Source organism: Orycteropus afer, unplaced genomic scaffold (genome assembly GCF_000298275.1).
Source record: "Orycteropus afer afer isolate SDZICR_OR568_19922 unplaced genomic scaffold, OryAfe1.0 scaffold00111, whole genome shotgun sequence".
In the NCBI taxonomy this organism is placed as follows: Eukaryota; Metazoa; Chordata; class Mammalia; order Tubulidentata; family Orycteropodidae; genus Orycteropus; species Orycteropus afer.
In genome coordinates, this window is record NW_006921698.1 from 6,485,422 (window position 1) to 6,507,403 (window position 21,982).

A 21,982-nucleotide genomic window follows, 5' to 3' on the forward strand; every position below is an offset into this window, starting at 1 on the left:
GGGTTTGAACCGCCAGCCGTCTGGTTAGCAGGCAAGTGTCTTAGCCACTATGCTACCAGAGCTCCCCTAGAAAGGTTAGAGGTAGTAAAACAAAACAAAAAAAAAACTTATTGTGAAAGGCAAGATAGGCATCTTACACCCATTAGTGATCCTACAACTAAAATAAAAATTAGGCTCAAGTCGATTTTCTGGGGAAGGGTCCATTTAGCCGAGGTTGCTTCTATAAGTCCGATAGTTAGTACCAGGGTTATAAAACTAATTAGGGCTAGAAATATGGATGCTAGAATATGGGATCATAGTTCTTTCCCAAGTTCAGCCGTGCATTGACCAGTCAGCTTCCAGGAGTGACTGGAGCAGGGCGTTGCTGATCCTCCAGCTTCAGTCATGCACTGACCTGTCAGCCCCTGGAGTGACTGGAGCAGGGTGCTGTAGGTCCATGGTTCTTGCACTGCAGAGGCACCTTTAAGGGGCTCTGGGGGTGGTTTTCAATTTTCCAGGAGTTGTTGGAGTTATTGGGTGTGGAGCTTTTGATCCTAGAGTGGTGAACCCATGGAGTGATGCCTTCAACCTTGACTGCCATGGGGGTAGTTAAAAGGACAGTAAGATCATTAGGTTTGAGGGGGGATTAGGTTCCAGCGCTTCACCCACACCTGATCCCCTGGCTGGAATAGGTGTACAGGGGAAAAAAGGCTTATGGGGAGTCTTTCTGCCACCCATTTAGGTATCTGTGCTGACACTGTACCCAGTGCTTTTTGTTGATTACTAATTTCTGTCTCACCCTTCTCCCTGGGTGTTCCAGGCATGGAATGAAGGAGAGGTGGGGGCCTGGTGAAAAGAATCTCATAAGGGGAATACCTGGTGGTTTTCTGCAGAGAACATCTAATTTTTAGTAACACCATAGGAAGGGCATGTGGTCAGGCGTGCTTTTTGGCAGAGTTTACTGATTCTGGCTTTTATAGTCCTGTTCATGCATTCTACTTTGCCTGAGTTCTGAGGCCTATAAGCAGTATGTAGTTTCCAATTTATGCATAAGGCCCAAGCTGTTTCCTGTACTACTTCTGCTATGAATGCATGCTGCCCCATTATCTGATCCTATGTACAAGGGAAGCCCATATCTTGGGATGATCTCCTGTAACAGGGCTCATGTTACTTCTCTGGCCTTCTCCGACTGAGTTGGAAAAGCTTCCACCCATCTAGAATAGGTGCACACCATTACTAGGAGAGAATGATTGTCTCCGCTCTTGGGCAGTTCAGTGAAATCCACCATCAGATTCTCAAAGGATGCAGCTCCTATAGACTGGATGCCAGGAGGTGGTGAAGGACCTTACCAAAGATTGTTTTTGCAACAAGTTATATATCACTGGCTGATTCCTTTTGCAAGTGCTGCAAGTCGTGGAATGTAGAAATACTTCCCTAACAGTTCTTCCATGGCCTCCCAGCCTAAATGAGTAGCTGAGTGGAAGTAGTCCAGGGATTACTATCCTACCATCAGGCAGGCATTGCCAGCAAGTCTTGTCTTGTTCAGCCCTGTTGTGTAACCACTGCTTTTCTCCTTATGAATATGTTGGGTGAATTCCTGGCATCCCAGGGAGGAGGGGTGCAGATGTTTTGGTTTCCAGTGGCTCCATGGCTGCCCTTTTTGCTTCTTGGTCAGCTTTTTTATTTCTTTGGGCCTCTCGGGGTATTTTCCCTCTGGTGTCCCTTGCAGTGTATTATTGCTACCTGAAGGGGCTCCCACACTGCTTCCAGTAAATTGAGGATCTGAGCTTGATGCTTTATTGCCTTTCCTCCTGAATTCAGCCACTCCTCAGAAGGAAGGTTGGGCAATCTACTTCCGTAGTGATACCACCTCAGAAACCCAAGGAGGGGTTGCTGTGAGTCGGGGCTGACTCAACGGCACATAACAACAACAACAATAACCTGAATTCAGCAGCTCTCTTTCTTTATATATTGCCCCATGCACTTGCAGTGTTAAAAGGAGTATTTGGAATCTGTATACACATTGACCCTCTTTCTCTTGCTCCTCCTTGGGGCCCATATTAAGGCTATTAATTCTGCTTTCTGGGCTGATGTCCCTCTGGGGAGTGGTCCTGCTTCTGTGACTTCCTCTAAGGTGACTACCACATAGCTGGTGCGGCACACCCCCTCTGAATCTATAAAGCTGCTTCTTCTGTAAACAACTCCGTCTCCAGGTCAGGGGGTGGTTGGTCTCTCAGATCTGGACGGCTGGAGTAAACATTTTCCAGGACTTCAACGCAATCATGCTCCAGGGGTCCTCACTAGTAGGTAGTAGTGTGGCTGGATTAAGTGTTTTTACTGCCTCCAGTACTATTCGGGGGTTCTCACACAACAGGCCTTGGTATTTTGTGAGTCTGGAGTTGGTCAGCCAATGTTGTCCTTTTGTGTTCATTAACACTACTACTGAGTGGGGGACATGGACTGTTAGATTCTGGCCCAAAGTGAGTTTGTCAGCTTCCTGTACCAAGAGAACAGTGGCATCCAGCGCCCGCAGGCATAGAGACCATCCATTTGCTACTCCATCTAATTGCTTAGATAGGTACACAACAGGTCTGGACTAGAACTCTAGGGTCTGCACTAGAACTGCCACTGCGGTTTTCCTTTTCTCTGTTACATACAAGGTGAGAGATTTAGAGATGTCAGGCAGTCCAGGGCAGAAGCAGTCTAGAGTTCTGTTTTTAATTGTTGGAAAGCTGCTCGTTGCTCAGGTCCCCACTGCAATGGGTCCTTTTCTTCCCCTTTTGTTGCTTCATAGAGGGGGCGTGCTGTGATGGCAAAATTTGGTAGCCACACTCTGCAGAACTCCACCGTTTCCAGGAATTCCCAGACTTGTTACTGGTTTGTTGGTATAGGAATGGCCTGTATTACTCTCTTCCGTTCTGCCCCAAGGGCTTCTCTCACCTTGTTTTATGTGAAATCCAAGGTATTTCACTCGAAGCTGACACAATTGAGCTTTCTTCTTGGATACCTTGTATCCGTATTTGTTCAGCTGTTCTAACAGAAGGCTTGTCCCTCGGTAGCACCCTTCCTTGGCCAGGAAAAGATCATCTACATATTGTAGAAGAGTACACTCATTTTCTTGCACTGGAAAAGTCTACAAGTCTCTGGCGAGGGCTTCAACAAAAAGGGTGAGGGAGTTCTTGAACTGCTGTGGGAGACGTGTCTAGGTATACTAGGCCCTATTCCCAGTAGTGGGATCCTCCCATTGGAAGGCAAACACGGGTTGGCTAGGTTTGGCTAGGCGAATGCAGAAGAAAGCATCCTTTAAATCCAAGCAGCTGTACCAGGCTGTGGATGCCAGCAGAAGACTCAGAAATGAGTAGGGGTTAGGCACTGATAGGTAGATGGTCACTGTGACTTGGTTTACAGCCCTGAGATTCTGCACTGACTGACAGTCCTGCATTCCCAGTTGTTGAACCAGGAGAAGAAGAGTGTTCCAGGTGGACAGGGTGTTAGGATCCCATGCTTCAACAGTCTGTGCATCGGGTACTGTTTCATCTGGACCAGGCTGGTCCCCGGTAGGAGCTGTATTGGGGGTTACCTGGTTGCTAATCTGGGGGGATTGTCCTCAGCCCACACCTCAGGCCACTTTGCAATGAAAGCAGACTCCTCATTCAGGGTAGTTTGGTTTGAAACATTCTCCACTCTTTCTCTGGTGGAATGGAGAGAGTTAATACAAGTGATTGGGGCAGTTATCTCCAGTTTCAATCATCCTCTCTCAGAATATGAGATCTGTGCCCACAGTTTGCTAAGGAGGTCTCATCCCAAAAGGGTAACAGGGCAATATGGTGAGTACAGGAATTGATGCACTACCTCATGTCCTCCTATGGTGCAATTTCTCGGCTGGTAAAAGGCTTGGCTGATTACTGTTCCAGTAGCCCCAATAATGTTAACTCGATTTTTTGTTCTCAGGGCTATGGGATGCATTAATACTGAGTGGTCAGCCCCCATGTCCACCAGGAAGTCCATAATTTTTCCCCCCATTTCAACTTGGACCATGGGTTCAGGGGGAGGGGCATCCCGACTCTGTCTGCTCAGTCCTCAAAGAGTTCCAGTTCAGTTGTGCTAAATAGGCCAGTTTCCTTCGTTGGTCTGGGTTTTTCCTTTTTATTGTTCTGTTTTTGTGGACATTTATTTTTCCAATGGACTTTCTTTTTGCAGTATGCACACTGGTCACGATCCAGGGGAGGTTTCCTGTTCCTGATGGTTCCACATGTAGTTTTCTCAGTTCTTCTTCCTCGGTTATTGGGAGGGCCTGGTCTGGTTTGAGTTAGGGCCGCTGAAATGAGGTCCACCTTTTTCTTCATTTTGTAGTCCGCCTCGTGCTTTGCCTCCTGGTCTCGATTTATGAAAACTTTACTTGCCACTTCCAGGAGTTGGGAGGAGTTCATGCCTGCAAAACCTTCCAGCTTTTGGAGTTTTTGGTGGGTATCTCCTAAGCTCTGATTCATGAAGGCAGTGTTGACCATCCGTTGGTTTTCTTGGCTCTCTGGGTCAAATGGGGTGTAAAGTCTATATGCTTCGCAGAGTCTTTCAGAGAAAGCATTGGGGCTTTCCCCTGGGTCCTGCAGAACTTCAGCTACCTTGTTGATGTTGATTGCTCTCTGGTTTCTTCTTTGGAGCCCCTGCAGGAGTGTTTCCCAGTAAGTTTCCAGGTTCCAAAGGCCTTCCCTCTCATTTGGAATGAGTCTCAATGTGGATCCTCATCTAGGAGGCATCTCTGGGCTTACACCTGTGCATTCATTACTCCAGCTGGTGCATTCTTCTCTGCCCACCAAGCGGCAGCTTGTAGTACCCGTCTCCATTCCTCAGTATTGAACAGCATGAGGAGAAGTTGGTGGCAGTCTGCCCAGGTGGGGTTATGGGTTTGGAAGATAGATTGCATGAGATCTATCAAAGCTTGGGGTTTCTCGGTATATGGTGGGGTATGGTGTTTCCAATTGAGGAGATCGGTGGTAGTGAATGGTTGATAAACCAGGGTGTGCTGCCCCCCTTGAACCTGACTGTCTTGAATCTACATAGGTGCCCTTGTCTCCTGGGGTGGCATCTGTATGGCCGAGAGAAGTGAGTAGGGCGGTCCAATCACAGTTGGGGTTGCAGACCCCAAGCTGGCAGCAGGGGTTGAGGAAGACATCGGGGTGTACAGACTGAGGTGGAGTGGCCCTGGGCTAGTCCCTACCGGAGTCTTTAAGTCTGGGTTGGTAGTGGAGTCAGGCAGGAGTTGGGGTGGTGTCTGTGGCCAGAGGGTCTTCCAAGATGGGTACATTGGGCATAAGGAGGGGGTGCCAGTTCCTCCGGCACCTCCTGGAGAATGGGGTGGGGCTTGAGAGCTTAGGCAAAGCAGAAGGCAGTGCTTTAGCTTTCTTTTCCCCATTTTGGCAGTGGCTCTGAGAAACCATCACCCAGCTAACTGGCCCTCAAAGGCATAGGGGCGGATTTGTGACCAACTGAAGCCAGGTGTCTATGTAGGGGAATTGATCCAGGTGGCCGGGGTCCCCAATCACCACCAGCCAGACTCTCATCACAGTTTTTTTATCCAGTGTTCCCTCTGATGGCCACTCGACCTGGAAACTTGGCCATTCTAACTCACACAGGGTTCTGAGTCTCCCTGCCTGCATCGTTACTCTATAATCTTGTGCACCAAATCCCTTCTTAAATTCCTTAACATGATCTGGAGTGGGGTTCTTTCTTGACTCTGAGCCCCTCCCATTTCGATGCAACAGTCACCAGCTGCTTCATGAACTCTTCCCGTTCCTCTCGTGAGGATTTTCCAGGTGCTTTTTAGCTTTGGCGAGTCAGTATAAGTCTCTGACCCAGAGGTCCTGCCAAGCTATTGGCCGACCCATCACCCTGAGCTGTGTGAGGATTGCCACTGGTTAGGAGAGTGGCTCTGCACTTGCTCCCAGCTTCCTGATTCCTTAGGGTCTCAGTCAGCCAGATACACTCACTAACACATGTATCAGTGCGTACACCAACCCCAAAATCCTGTACTGTCTGTGGGCTACTGTGGTTTCTCACCACTCATATCTGGGCAATACTTGGACAGTGCCCAGGAGCTGATCAGACTCCCCTTCTGCCTCCAGGCAGGCCTGGCTCCTTGTGGGGCCCTGTAACCTACTGGGGTTCAGATGTCCAGAAGGTGGTTGTTTCTCCTGCTAGGTCCCCGGAACCAAGGGCAGGACTGGCTCTCGTCCCAATGCAGGCGACCCACACGGTGTTGCCAAAAAGGCAAGGAGGCCACATCTTCTGACCTCCTCTAAACACACAAGAGGAAAACAGAATCATTATCAGTAGTCCAAAGCCCATTAATATGAGGCCAGACATGCTGCCTCCCTCCAGCCCTTTCACCAACCCTCACACCAACTGTTACTCCCACAGCACTCACCACCTTTCTGCTGGGTTTGATAATTCACTGCAGTGGCCACACAGAACTCACAGATTATGGGGTTTATTAGGGAAGCACCAGGCTACAATTCAAGTTCAGGAAAAACTTTGTCTCTCCAGCCCGCCATCTCTCAGCCAAAGGTCTCTCACATTCTCTCTCCCAGCAGTGCGTATCCCTTGGTGTCTCACTCAGCAATGCGTATCTCTTGCGTCTCTTTCCCAGCAGTGTATGTCTCTCAGGAACGCGTTTCTTTCGGGAGCATGTTTCTCTCAGGAACGCGTTTCTCTCAGAAGCATGTCCTTCTCAGCCAGCAGTCAGAGAGAGACTTCTGCCTCTAGGTGGCCTCCTTTTGAGCCTGGTAGAGTGGCCAAACTAGCCAATCATAACATCAGAATTCTAAACACCTGAGAGAGAGAGAGAGAGAAAGAGAGAGAGAGCCTCGCAGAACATTGCTTTGTGCCACTCCCAACAGAGGTACTCCAGGTGATAACTTTTATAATCAGGAGCTCCTCAGTTGCTCACAGCAAATTCCACCATGGAGTTTACAAAAACTTAGGGCTAGAAAAGCCATACCAGATAATTTACTACACTGCAGGTGTACACTATCACACCAGTGTGCTCAGCAGGTGGTCTTCCTCAGATCAAAGGCTGGCCCAGGCCACTGGCTTCCTGGGGTCAGCAATAGCCACACTACTGGTCCCTCAGGCAGCAGGGGGAGGCTGAAAATGAGGAGGTTTCCTGGCCAATGCACCAGGAAATGTTACCAGATCTGCCAAGAGAAACGCTAATGCCAAGCAGGATAAAAAGGAAGGACTTTATTTGTGCTAGCACAGACTCAGTGGATTCACATCTGGAGACTGAGCCCCAAACAAAGTCCACATGGAGCTTTTATGGGGTTCTTCTTCTAGGGTATTTGGGGTAAAAGGGTGATTAGTTACTTGCAAAAAGAGCACCTGCAGCGAGCAGTTTTTACAGAAGTGGAAAAAAGATGCCTGAGCAGAAGAGAGGGGGAGTATGGGCAGAGGAAGAAGGAAGGGGGAGCAGGGGAGAGGAATTTTCCATTCTTTATACATGGTTTTTCAAGCCAGCTTGAGCCGGGTGTCTCTCGCCTCACTAAAACCATAAAACTCTTAGAAGACACATGGAGGTATCTTTTCATGACACTGGAGTTGGGAATGGTTTCTTAGATTTGACACTAAAAGCATGAGCAACAAATGACTAAATAGATAAACTGGACTTCATCAGAAATAACTGTTGTGCATCAAAGGACACTGTCCTTTGGGGAGAAAGATGAAAAGGCAACCTACAAATGGGATAAAATATTTATAAAGCATTCATCTGATAAAGCGATCAATATCCAGAATATTTAAAGAACTCCTACAATTCAACGACAAAAAGAAAAACCACCCAATTGAACAATGGGCAAAAGACTTGAATAGACATTTCTCCAGAGAAGATCTGGCCATTTATAAATGGCCAATAAGCACATGTAATGATGCTCAACATTATTACTCAGTCAACCCCAAAAAATGAAACTCACTGCCATCGAGTTGATTCCGACTCATAGCAACTCCCATTGGGTTTCTGAGGCTGTACATCTTTATGGAAGTAGATCGCCTCATCTTCCTTTCATGGAGTGTTTGAACCACTGACCTTCCAGTTAGCAACCAAGTGCCTTAGTCACTGTGCCATCAGAGCGCCTTAGTTAAATTTAAATCAAAACCACAATGAGATAGCACTTTACACCCACAAAAATGGCTATTATCCAAAAAGTGTAAAGTAACAAGTGTTGGGAAGATGTGTGGTAACTGGAACTTTCCTCCATTGCTGGTGGGCATGTAAAATGGTTTGCCACTGTGGAAAACATTTTGGTGGTTCCTCAAAGAAGTAAAGAGAATTACCACACAATCCAGCAGTTCCACTCCTGGGTATATATCCAAAAGAACTGAAAGCAGGGACTCACAACAGATACTTGTATACCAGTGTTCACTGCAGCATGATTCACAATAGCCAAAAGGTGGAAATAACCCAAGTCCACCAACGAATGGATAAGCAAAATGTAGCATACATATTCATGGGATGTTATTCAGCCATAAAAAGGAATAAATCCATGCTGCAACATGGATTAACCTTGAAAACATTATGCCAAGTGAAGTATACACACACACTGCCCTGGAGTCGTTTTCGGCCCATAATGACCCTTCCTTGGGTTTCCGAGGCAGTATCTCTACAGGAGTAGATTGCCCAATCTTCCTTCTGAGGTGTCTGGTTAGCAGTCAAATGCGTTAGGTACTACGCCACTAGGGCTCCCAGTGAAATAAGCCAGACAAAAAAGCCACATAGTGTGATTCCACTTACATGAACTATCTAGTATAGGCAAATGCATAGAAACAAAAGTAAATTAGTGGCTGCCATGGGCTGGGGAGAATAGTTACCATAAGCTGGGCAGCTTAATGGGTATACACAGTTTCTTTTTGTGGTGATAAAAGATTTTAGAAATACAGTGGGGATGCTTGCACAGCTTTGTGAGTATAATTAATGCCACTGAGCTGTGCACATGAAAATGGTTAAAATACCCAGGTGTTTTTTTTTTTTTTAATTTTGATTTAGGTGAAAGTTTACAGAGCAAATTCACTTTCCATACAGCAGTTCACTGGAGCTCGGGTGGCGTAGTGTCTGAGGCACTTGACTGCTAACCAGAAGGCTGACTGTTCAAACCCACTAGCCACTCCTCGGAAGGAAGATGGGGCAGTCTACTTCTGTAGTGATACTACCTTGGAAACCCAAGGAGGGGTCACTATGAGTTGGGTCCGACTCGATGGCACATAACAACAGCAGTGGCAGTTCACATACACATTGATGACATTGACAGTTTACCCCAATGCAACACCTCCCCTCCCACTTCCTCCCGATAGTTATCTCTTCCCTGTGTCCATCCCTCCAGGCACTCCTGCCCCTTGAACTGTCTCCCTGTGCATAAACAGCCCTTCTTTCTCCCATGATTGTTCTCTCCAAGGAGTGTATCTACCTCGGGTACATGTTCAACTCCTATGCCTGTCTTTTATTTGTCTGGAAGCTACAAGTGTGGGTTCAATTCCAGACCTGAAGGGCAGCCAGGGACCATAGTCTCAGTGGTTTCACCATACTCTATCAGACGAGCAAACCTGGTCTCCCTTTTTTTTTTTCCCCAAATGATTTTTGAGTTTTGTTCCACATTGTTCTCCCTCTCTATCCAGGATCTCCTACATAGATCCCTCTCTGAGTGGTTGACAGTGGTAGCTGGGCACCATCTAGCTTCTGGTCTCATAGTCATATAGGTTGAGGATCACATGGTGTACCAGTCACAAGGACCAATTGTTTCCATGAATCTTTGGTTTTCTTCATTCTTCTTTGCTCTGGACGAGGAGAGACCCATCATTGCATCTAGATCGCTGCTTGCAAGCTTTTAAGATCCCATTCGTAAATAGCCAGTTTTAATACATATTTTACCCAGTGCAGTCAAATTGATTCTGACTCATAGCAACCCTGTAGCACAGAGTAGAACTGCCTCATAAGGTTTCTAAGGCTGTAATCATTACAGACCATCACTTGTCTGTCAGTTGTCCTACTGTGGTGGCTTGCATGTTGCTGTGAGGCTGGAGGCTATGCCATTGGTATTTCAAATACCAGCAGGGTCACCCATGGTGGACAGGTTTCAGCGGAGTTTCCACACTAAGACAGACATGGAAGAAGGAAGGGGCCATCTACTTCTCAAAGAATTTGCCTGTGAAAACCTTATGAACAGCAATGAGACACTGTCTCATATAGTGGACCAGGCAGTATTTCATTCTGTACATAGGGTTGCTGTGAGTCAGAGCCGACTCAACAGCACCTAACAACACCAATCTTGACAGAAGCAGACTGCCACAGCTTTCTCCCAGAAATATATTTTTTATCTCATAAACACTGGAGGGCCCTTATTAAATAGAGAGCTAGGAAGAATCAAAGGAGTAAGGGAGGATGAGAATTAAAAGAATAAGAGGCTTATGGTCCAAAAGGAGGATATTGGACCTTAAGATTTCTACGTGTACAATTCAGTAACATTCTTCAGGTTGTTCAACCATTCTCATCCTCCTTTTCTGAATTGTTCTTTCTCCATTAACATAAATGACTCCTAAGGTTCCTATGTAATCTTTCAAGTTGCTGTTGTCAATTTGATCCCATGTAAACCAACTGCCAACAAGTTGATTCTGACTCACAGCAACCCTACCAGGCATAGTAGAACTGCCCTATAGGATTTTCAAGGGTGTGAATCTTTATGGAAGCTGACTGTTTCATCTTTCTCCTGCAGAGGGGCTAGTAGGTTCCCACCATCAAGCTTTTGGTTAGCAGCCAAATGCCTTAAACACTGTGCCACTAGCACTCCTTTCATCCTATTTAGACAGTTTTTAAATGAGCGTAATGCTTAAGACACACCTTTGTTACTAGTTAAACTAAACTATTGTTTGGTTTTAAGATGACTTTGGAGGATATTTTTGGTTTAAGTTTTAAAGATTATGTCAGGACAACAGTATCAGGTTCATCCAGCCTCCGTGGCTCTAGAAAGTCTAGAGTCCAGAAGAATTTGAAATTCTGGTCTGCACATTCCCCCTTTTGATCAGGGCTGTTCTGTAGAATCTTTGATCAAAATGTTCAGTAATGGTAGGTGGGCACTATCCAGTTCTTCTGGTCTCTTAGTAAAGGTGGCAGTTGTTCATGTTCATGTTCTTCTCCTATCCCTGCCTCTCCTTCTTCCTCTGTGGCTCCAGACAAATACAGACCAATTGTTGTGCCTTGGATGGCTGCTTGCAAACTTTTAAGACCTCAGGTACTACATAACGAAGTAGGAGGTAGAACAGAAGCACTAAACATGTAGACCAATTAACTGGGCTGGCACATGAAACCATGACTCTAAACCTCCAAACCAAGGAACCAAATCCCATGAGGTATTTGGTTGATACATAAGCAGCCTCAGCAACTGTTCTTTTTTCTTTCTTTCTTTTTTTGGTCTTTGTTATAAATATGTCTATCACACAGCTTTTGTCAATTCAACTCTTTACAGGTGAACAGCTTATTGATAGCAGCTACCTCATTTATTGCCATGGCCCACTTTCACACTCTACCTTCCAGTCATACTTGAATCACTGAATTGCATTAATAAATTATGTTTCTCATTTCTAGGGCTTTGCAGCTACTGGTTTCTTCTTTCTGGAATGCTTCTATTTCACTTGTTGAGGTTCTCAAGGACTCTACTTGACCTGGAAAGTTTCCCCTGATTTTCCCCATGTTTACAGTTTCCCCCAACTTGCTAAGGTTGTCTTGGTTACTCTTCCCCTGTGATTCCCAGAGAGCCCTATACCCGTCATGAGAATTTCATTTTATCCCAGTCACAGCATTTATAACACTTTATTGTCTTTTTCACTAAAGTGTAACCTGATGCTTCCCTTACCCCATTACGGAAGGGGCACAGGAACTATTATGTCACTGTAGCAACAGAATTAAATTTCCAACAGGTATAATTCATTACCGTTTTCTTGTACTTTAGCCTCTAGGTATTGCATTTTTCACTCTAACTTCTTACTCAGATTTGTCACAAAGTAGAGAGAAAAGGCTTCATGACAGTATGGATGAAGATGTAAATCTCTAGGGTGCAGATCTTTGTAAAAATGATAACTAAGGTTAATCACAGAAGAATCTAATGAATCTTAAAAACTTTTAAAGATTTATTTACCTTTTTGAATGAAAGTACCATCAGTTGAAATAGATGCTTTTCTTTGGTAACTTTTTAAGATTCTTTCAGTTTTAAGTTACAAAACCCTCTTCGAACTAGTTTAAGATTTTAAAAAAGGTAATTTTAACTGCCCTCTAATGGCATGCAAAGGAGCTCTGGTGGTGCTGTGGTTAAAGAAAGCATTGGGCTGCTAACCAAAAGGTGGGTGGTTTGAACCCACCAGCCACTCCATGTGAGAAAAAGGAGGCAGTCTGCTTCTTTAAATATTTATACTCTTGGAAATCCTTTGGGTAGTTCTATTCTACACTAGAGGGTCGCTATGAGGGTGTTTGTTTTTTTTTGATAGGTTTGAGTTTTCGATTTTAATGGCATACAAAGGGAAAAAATGAACCTCTGGGGCCCTACAGGCAGGTGGCCTCTTGGTTCTTCCTGTATTGCCGCTTAGTATCTCTCTTCCGAACTCCGCTTCACTCCAGTTCAGTCATTTAGAGAAAGGAGGTAGGGAAGACCAGGTCACATGGTATAAACATGGATGTCGTGGGCCTCATCTTGGGGTGTTAGAGGAAAAAGACAGTTCTCAGAGAAGGATAAATCAGATGGAAAGACACTTAAAAAGGGTCTGCCACAGAATAATCTGCTTTGATATTAACTGTTTCTTTTTTACTTAAAGAACATTTGCATGGTAAATTACATTTTCTGTTTCCATACCATTTTGGTATCTTGTGCTATAAAAATATACAAGTATTATAGTATTCTGGGGAGGGGGAATTCTAGCATGTTCCAGACAATACAAAGGGGGTACATTATCATGTAAAATCTTTATAAAAATTTTTGTTTTTTAAAGGATACTTATATAAATATATTTATATATAAATATTTTATATTGTAGCTTCTAATTCAAAAACTAATAATTCTGTTATGTTTTTGTTTATAGGTCATGCCTTGATTGCATTGGTAAAAATATTATGATTTTAGAAAGCCAGATATCTTTATTACCTCCTAAACTTCTGCAACAAGTATTCAAAAAGATAACATTTTGGACTGTAGCTAATCACCGAGAAGAGCAAAGGGCCCAAACAGAAGAAACAGAAAAAAAAAAATCAGTGGATCAGTAACAATTAAGTTGGTACACTCTATATATTGAAAATGTTTAAACATTGTAATCAGACTATCAGTTTTACCCCCATATTGGAGGCTTTATTTAGAAGATAAAATTGGAAACAAAAAAAATGCCTTTTGAGAGTGATTATATGGTATGGAATTACATGTTAACAATGGTACATCAATTTATATTTGTAAATCAATTTTCTTATAAGCTACAGAGCAGATATTGTTTCTGAAAGTAAGTACAGTTATAGGAGATTTTAACTTAATGTGTACTCTTTACTTGAAAGGTTTTTCAAATTTCAGGAAAATAAGAAGTTACCCTCAAGGACTTCAGAAACCAACCCCCCCCACACACACACACATAATAATAATACAATACATATATGAAAATAATACATATGAGCTTTCAGAAAGAACAGATTTTCTCAGGTCACTTTAAAGTTACCCTAAGCTTCTCCTCAAATAACTCAGTGGTAATACAGCTGGCCAAAAATTATAAAATAAGTGAACACCAGTATATTATTAAACATTGAACTCCTGCCCTTTTAGCACTTACCTAGTAAAGTATTCTTAGGCAGCATTTTAACTTTTTCTTAGCTTTATTTGAATAAAGGAATAAAAGTCTTTCACTGTCTTTCCTTTACCCCTACATTCAGTTCCTTTGTCCAAACACACACGTGCATGCATGCACACACACACACACACACACACACCATGATTTAAAGTATATGAAGTGGAAGTTATTTATAATTTAGGCTTTGAAATATTGAGAAGCAATTTATTAATTTTTGAGAAATGTTAAAATACAATTGCCTTGTAAGAAAAGTGCTTTTAAAGTAATTTTCGTAAGTAATGAAATGAGATGGTAACCTAGTAATTTGACTTTATAGAAACTTCTAAAATTGGACCAGTCCATTCTAGAGTTGGTGCCCAAAATGCCAGGCTGTTGAAAATCTGGTATCTTCCCTTTTATTTTCAGTATAACCATCTATTAAAAAAAAAGAACATTATATCTCTGTATTTCTCAAAGTGGTACTTTCACCATAGTTAATTTTTTTTTTCATTTTATTGTCCTTCCATTGAATTACTAACAATTCCAGAGAAATTATTCTCTACAATATCACCATGAAACTTATCTCTGAAATTTAAAATGTTAAGAGAAAATATATTTCTAAAGTATATGTAATTTATAATGAAGAATATAGAAATTTGTAGTATCTTTAAATTTTAGAGATCTTTTATATATGCATATGCACTGTATTTTGGCTGTGTAAAGCTTCTATTTAAGTATCAAAATATTTTGTGTTTACAATTTATTTTACAAAGTATATAGAATTACTATTTTCATTGTTTTGTTGGTGTGAACCAGTTATTAGAGTTGACTGTGCAAAAATATTTCAGTGTACGTGTTAATTTTTCTTACTGTTTATAGGTAAATGAATCTGAAGTAATGACCACCTTAGAAGTAAGTACTTAGAATGTCAGTACTGACATTTTATATTTAAAGCAAAAATACACCAAAACCTATCTGGATAGTAATGATTATCATCAAGTGGAATGAACACTTTATTTATTTATTTATTTATATTAGGATTTGGGTGAAGATTTACAGAGTAAATTCACTTTTCATACAGCAGTTCACATATACTTTGTCTCATGTCATTGACCAAAATTTACAATGCTGCAACAGCTCCCCTCCCACTTCCTCCCCATAGTTACCTCCTCCCAGTGTCCATCCCTTCATACTCTTCTGCACCCTGAGCTATCTCCCTGTGCATAAGCAGCCCTTCCTTCTCCCATGATTGTTCTCTCCAGGGCATGTGTCTACTTGAAGTAAATGTTTAACTCACATGCCTGTACTTTGTTTGGCTGGAAACCACAGTTGTGGGTTCAATTCAAGACCTGAAGGGCAGCTAGGGGCCATAGTCTCAGTGGTTACACCAGGCGGAATGAACACTTTAAAAAATGACTTCTGGATTATAAGAATGCCTTCTCCAGCCTATCTTAAAAGAGCTCTTTTTAAATATTTTGAATACTAAAAGTTAGGCTAGCCTCCTCAAGGTACCTTCATTTGGGCTTCAAGAGAATTAAAATCTAAGTATTATCTGGTGTTATTATTTGACTTAATATACTGTGCTGCTTCAAAATGTTATGTGTCCTGGGGTATCCCCATAGTAGAAGTGGAAGGGAATTCTGATCCTTTTACCTCACCTTCTGACCTTGACTTAAACCAAGGCTTCCCTATTGGGAGATAATAGAAATTCAGGGAGGGGGCAAAGTCAGTTTTGAAGTTCCATAGGCCAAATAGTATACATTCTTTATTTCTCACCAGCTGATGGTTTACTATCATTTTTTGAGCAGTTGAACTCCATAATCTATCAATGAAATTGGCTCTATGTAAAGCAGACGGGCAGCAAAAAAGAGGAAGACCCTCAATGAGATGATCAGCACAGTGGCTACAAAAATGGGCTGAAACATAGCAAAGATGTAAGGATGGCACAGGATTGGGCAGTGTTTCATTCCATTGAACAGAGGGTCACTGATGAGTCAGCACCGACTTGAACAAAGGCACCGAACGATAACAGATATGCATTGATTCATGGGCTGAGAAATGTTTTGTTTATGGCGGTAGGATTCAGTCCCCTAGCAGCTGTGGCCCCTTAGGGTTCTGAGAATAGAATGTAGTAGGTAGAAACTCAGGAAACTTTAGTGATTATTGTTTTACCTATAATGCCACAGGGGTCAAGCAATGACCTGGTTTAAAGAAGTACCCTTTCACAAGGATTTTATAAGTACAATAGTAGAAAATAGTCCTCAATCTATTCCGAGTCCCACTTCTCCCATTACCATGGCAATCCACTCATTCCTATGATGTGTATCGTCTGTGTCAGGCACTGCCCTAGTTGCCTGGGTTACAGTGGTAAGAAAAATGAAGCCCCTGCCCTCTTGAATCAGGGGAGACTAACAATAGACCATAACAATGGTTTTATTAAATGCTATGGAAAAATGCAGAGTATACTAAGAGCATATGACAGGGAACTAAAAGTGGCCTAGGTGATCTGGAAAGGTTTCTCTGAGGAAGTTCTAACTAAACTAAGGTGAAGAATGAGTTAGACTCTCAGTTTTACTAGGGACTATCATGTTTGAAGGTCCTAGTGCTGAAAGAAGCTCCATGTGTTTAAAGAACTGAGAGAATGAATGCTAGTACAGCTGGAGCAAGCAAGAGGCAGCCAGGAATTGAAGCTGGAAAGGTAGGCTGGGCCTTTTTTATAAGAATTTTCTTTATAAGAATTTTCAACTTTATCTCGAGAGCAGTGGAAGCCAGCTCAGTGTTTTAAAGTAGAAAACAGACTTGATCAGATTTACATTGCTGGTTCACACAATGGCTAAACCTAATTTAGTGTAAAACCATCACACCAGGACAGTACACTGCTGCAAAGAATTCTGATGAGCCAGAAGCAAATGTACTTGGGCCAGCAACCGGGCTGGATAACAAGGTGTCAACAGCACCAGTCGATTTCCTTCTTGTAGGCTTTAAACCTGTTAAATAACTCTTCTCTGAGTTCAAGTAAACACACAGGAAGCAGTCAGGGAAGGAGTTTTAGGCTCTATGAAAATTTTAGTGAGGAGAGCCGTTTTTTAAGCATTTCTCTCAGGTCGTGGTTCCTAGGTGAAGATGAAGCACAGAAACATTCCTCCCACCAAACACAGGAAATTACAGAAGCAGCATTAGATTAGGGATTTGGAACGTTTTTGAGTCGGTGGTGGTTGTTGTTTTGTGCCGTTGGTCGGCCCCGACTCATAGCGACCCCTCCTTGGGTTTCCGAGGCAGTATCACTACCGAAGTAGGATTGCCCGACCTTCCTTCCGAGGAGTGGCTGGTGGGTTTGAACCGCCAGCCTTCTGGTTAGCAGGCAAGTGTCTTAGCCACTATGCTACCAGAGCTCCTTTTGAGTTGGATGATCCTCCTTATCACTGGGGACTCAAGTTAGATTACAGTAACTTAATTTTCCTTGACCCACTTGAAATGTAGCATATAAAATGTGAGAAAAGACTGTACGAATAGGATTCACCTCGCTCCCTGAGCGGTTACTGTTTCTAAAGTGCTTTTTGACTACAGTTCAACAAGCTGGGTGGAGGATGCACCTTCCTTTCCGGAAGGAGCAAAGAAGACAGGAACCACCACTACGTGGGAATCATCAGGCTGAGGCGAAGTCAAAAGTGGGCGCCACGTGGAGCACGTGTGGTTCAGTAAAGCTGCTTGGGTACACGGCCCTTGGGAATCTCCAGGGTGGATGCCTTGAGCGACTGAGGCTGTGACCACGTGGGAACACTGAGGCGTCAACGTTTGTGTCCACAAGAAAACAGGGCACTTTTATCTTTGAGAAGCTGAGACCAGAAACTTACCAGATGAGCAATTTCTGGGCCCCTTTCCAGACTGTAAGGCGCTGTGGTTAAGGCATGGACTAACCAAAAGGTCGGCGGTTAGAACCCACCAGCCTCTCCTCGGCAGAAAGATGAGGCAGTCAGTCGGTTTCCCTAAAGATTTCAGCCTTGTAAACCCCATTCGCTATGAGTCGGAATAGACTCGATGGTAGTGAGTTTTGGTTTTGTTCCAGGCTGTAAACCCTTTGATAGTATCCCCCAATCGCAAAGAGAAATTTCGATTGTGAGAATCTGGCTAAAATTCAAAATATCCTGTAGTTACCTTAGAGAAAGGTGACTCGGAATGTCACATAGTTCCGGGCTCCGGCCTTAAAAGGCGGAGTGAGTCGCCGCTGGGGCCCCAGGCACCTGCGGTCCGCAATGTGACCTCAGCGGCGGCGGCAGCTGGAGGACTGGCGCTGGGGGCGCTGAGCGCCAGCCGCGCTTCCGGAGCCGGCCGGCCGGGTCTGCGCAGCCGAGGGCTTCCGGCCTCAGCGTAAACACGGGCTGTGGACTGCGAGGGGCGCGCTGGAGGCGGGGCCGGCGCCCTGGCTATAGTCGGTGCCTTGCAGGGCACCTCCCCGCTTACTAGCTGGGGCCTTCGCCGCCGGCCCCCTAGTACCTGCCTGCGACCCCACATCCTTGGCTGAGGAGGGTTGTGAAAAAGCGAGTGCTGGCGATCAGGGAGCGTTCCTAACCTCGCTCTTCTCGCCGCCGCCGCCGCCGCCTTTTTCTTGTCTCACTCGGCTGTACATTTCTTTTTCCTTTGTCTTTTCCCCCATCTCGAGTGTGAGAGTTGTTGGTGAACGAAAGTGCAGCCTCAAGATGGCTGATGGCAACGAGGATCTGGGGGCAGATGACTTGCCAGGGCCAGCCTTCGAGAGCTATGAGTCCATGGAGCTCGCCTGCCCTGCGGAGCGTAGCGGCCATGTAGCTGTCAGCGACGGCCGCCACATGTTCGTCTGGGGTGGCTACAAGGTCAGTGGGTGGCCGGGTCCAGGCGGGCATCGCGGCAGTTCTCCGGGGTCGGGTTGCCGGACAGCGCCGCCCGCCCGGCGGCTAGCAGTTGCGGATGCCAACCGAGCTTCCTCCCCGCGACTCTGCTGGTGGACTCATTTGCTTGCGGGTAGGAATCTCTTTCCGAGTCCCGAACCTGTCTCAAGGTACCAGGGCTGTTCTCTCGCAGCCAGGTGATCACGCCCACCTCAGATTAGTCTGCCCTCCTCTCCACCTTGTTTGTGGTGGCCCTGTGCGCGCCACGTGACACTGGAGCATTATTTTGGGGAAGGCACTATGTTAAAGTTGGTTGGGCAGTGCAAGAACATGGCACTTACTTAAAAGGGTTTGTGTGTTTGCATAAGAGGTGAGGGTGTGTGATGTCACTGTGCCCCCTTTATGGGCCAAGCTCCAGGACTTTACCCACTGTGAGGTGGCCAGGATGTATGAAAACCCCTGGGATTCTGAAAGGCTGCAGGAATCGCCCTCTTCCTGTGCTGGAGTCCCAGTCACGCGTGTACTGACGGCCATTAGACTACTGTTTGAACACTTCAGGGCCCCTTTTTGGTTGCAGCTGAAAAGGGGCTGACACTTTTCAAAAGAAACGCTTGTTAAGAAAATTAATGGAAAAGCCCCACCAAGAACCAAAAAGGCTCAGCAGTAAATGTGATTAGACAGCGCAACTCTTTGCCCTCTAATCATCGGAAACAGTGTAATCCAGTTTGGAGCCAGTTGTATCTCTTTCTCCTACCTGGAGAATCCTACCCAAGTGTCTCTAAATCTTGCCATTTCCCCTTCTGCCCTTTTGATTTTAGAGCTTCCTACTTAATTTCCCATGCTTTCTCCAGCCACCAATGAACAGGTATTTAGAAGAAGGTACTTGTAAGTAGTATGGAACTGCTACAAGGAAAGAGGCAGGTAGATGGGTGACCCCTATTAAAATGTAAATTACCTTGGGGAAAAGGCAAACCTGTTGGTCAGTCACACTTCAGTTTAAACTACTTTATTCATAATTCCACTTGTAAAAATCAATAGCATTGAGGGAGGAAATGAGACTTGGCTTTGGAAGAGGTAGGAAGGACTGTCAGTGTGGAAGATTTCTGATGTTGGGTTTATGAAAATGGATGGCTGAGAGGCATGATCACTAGAGTGGTTCCGATACACACTATCCTCATTTTGACTAGGACCCTGAGAGTAGGCACAAGAAGCCCTTCGAGATTGAGAGCAATAAACCTTGGCTTCCTACACAGCAGTGAATTTCCCTCCCCAGGCCCAGGTCAGCCTGCTGTCTGTTTCAGCCACTTCCTACCTGCCCTTTCCTAAGTAGAGTGGAAGAGAGAAATGTTACATGGCCAACTGCCTTTTTCCCTCTATGTATAATAGTCAAGGTTACTGGACTGACACCCTTCTCTCTGAATTGCAGTCATTTTACTGTATGTTGACTTTCTTCAGAAGGTGGCCAGAGAGGAGGATCAAATGTTAGAAAGGCCAGGCAGCTATCAAACTTGCAAATTAAATTGAGGGAAAGAAGGCTAGGATCCTGACTGCACTTTCATTTGCTAAGTAGCCTCGGCAAATTACTTAACCTCTGAAACCTCAGTTTTAATACCAACTACTTTTAGAGGTTGTGAGGATTAAGTGAAGGAATCTATATATAGCACTCAGCCAGTTCTGGTATAAGGTAAACTGTCTGTTTGCTGGCATTATTACCTGAAGGAAATGGTACAGAGCTAGCCATTTAAAATATGCATAAGGACATAATTGCATTCTGAAGAGAGACAGAAGTCAGTTCCTCCCTCTCTGCTTCTCAGCAGAGAATGAGTGGGTGAAGGGAAAGGTAGGGTAGAAACCCATACATTATTTGTTAGCAGGGGACAGGCACTTTCTATGACCTTTCTCTAACTTGCCCACCATAGTATAGGTACTCTCCCTTGAAGTCACGTAACCGAAGTTTGGTGCACTGTCTATTCTCAAGGTAAGGTGGCCTTACAGATTTTCCAGAGGTCTTTTTATTTCCTGCTCTATTGCAACTGCTGTATCAAAATGTAAATTAAGAGCTGTGTATATTATGTCTCATGGGTTAGGGGGACTGTGCATTTGATATAATTCTAAAACCTAATTTTTCGTAACTCTTGGTGGCTCAGATAAGTTAAATATGAAAGAATATGCAATAGTGCCTCTTGAAAATACCAGTTTCTTACATTTGCGATTTTTTGGCTCTTAGAGTAATCAAGTCAGAGGATTATATGACTTTTATCTGCCTAGAGAAGAGCTATGGATCTACAACATGGAAACTGGAAGATGGTAACTATGGGGAATTAAAACACTGAAATAAGCTGCAAAGAAAAAAACTTGTAAAACCTATTCTATTGAATAAAAGTATTTTAATTAATGATGCTAAAAGTATTTTAATTAATGATGCCAGTTTAGCTTAGCTACTAAATTTAGAAGCTTTATCATCCTTAATTGCTTAATTTACAATGAGAATGTGGTTTAGTAATAAAATGCTTTGTGACCTTTGAAGAAGTTTCTATTCAGGGCTCTATAACTCTGACTCATAGGCAGTGAGTTTATTAAGGAGCTCTAGTGGTACACTGGTTAAACTGCTAACCAAAAGGCCAGCAGTTCGAACCACCAGCTGTTTATAGTAATATTAAAATAGGACACAGAGGCATCCGATCCTGGAAAGGAAATATAGTAAAACTTTCATTATCATCAGGATGTTGTAAATTTTCTGTGTTACGGTATCTTGGTTGAGAAAATAATTTTTACACTGTATCTGTTAGAAATAAAGCTGGTGTCCTATTATGATGAGTTTCAAAATTAAAATTTCTATGCCGATCTCTTTAAAATACAGTGTTATAACTGTTTGCTAATCTTTTCTAGAGAATTAGAAATATATAATATTCCCTTAAAAGGGCAATTCTACTTTTAATTCAGTCTCATAAGGAATTTTTTAAAAATAAGTCAACCAAACCTCTAAGTTTAGCAAAGATAAAGTGGTAATGAATCTGATAATATTAGAAGACCTTGACTGTACTATTATATTCTGAATCTTAGATTTCTTAGGGTTTTTGATTCAGATTCATTTTTAGCTTCAGAATGAGTTATTACATGTACAGTATTCAGAGAAGTGTCTGGTATATAGTAAGCATTTCCTAAGTGTTTGGTAGTGTAAGTCCCAGGTTACTGGTACTTGCTCTTTAATGTGGGAGCTCTGGTAGCATAGTGGCTAAGGCACTTGAATGCTAACCAGAAGGCTGGCGGTTCACACCCACCAGCCACTCCTCGGAGGGAAGATG

At 43.8% G+C, this 21,982-nt stretch overlaps 2 protein-coding genes across 2 annotated transcripts in view; both read left to right on the plus strand.

The window, feature by feature from the left end:
- The window catches only part of KLHDC1 (kelch domain containing 1), a 79,517-nt gene extending 66,250 nt beyond the window's left edge, over positions 1-13,267 (plus strand). Inside the window, exon 13 of the mRNA XM_007943678.2 lies at positions 13,087-13,267. Coding sequence (XP_007941869.1) covers positions 13,087-13,267 — 181 coding nt within the window. The remainder of the gene's footprint in view (positions 1-13,086) is intronic.
- Positions 13,268-18,509: 5,242 nt separating this feature from the next.
- Positions 18,510-21,982, plus strand: part of KLHDC2 (kelch domain containing 2) — an 11,041-nt gene continuing 7,568 nt past the window's right edge. Inside the window, exons 1-2 of the mRNA XM_007943679.2 lie at positions 18,510-18,662; positions 20,905-20,984. Of these exons, the coding sequence (XP_007941870.1) occupies positions 18,510-18,662; positions 20,905-20,984 (233 nt within the window). The remainder of the gene's footprint in view (positions 18,663-20,904; positions 20,985-21,982) is intronic.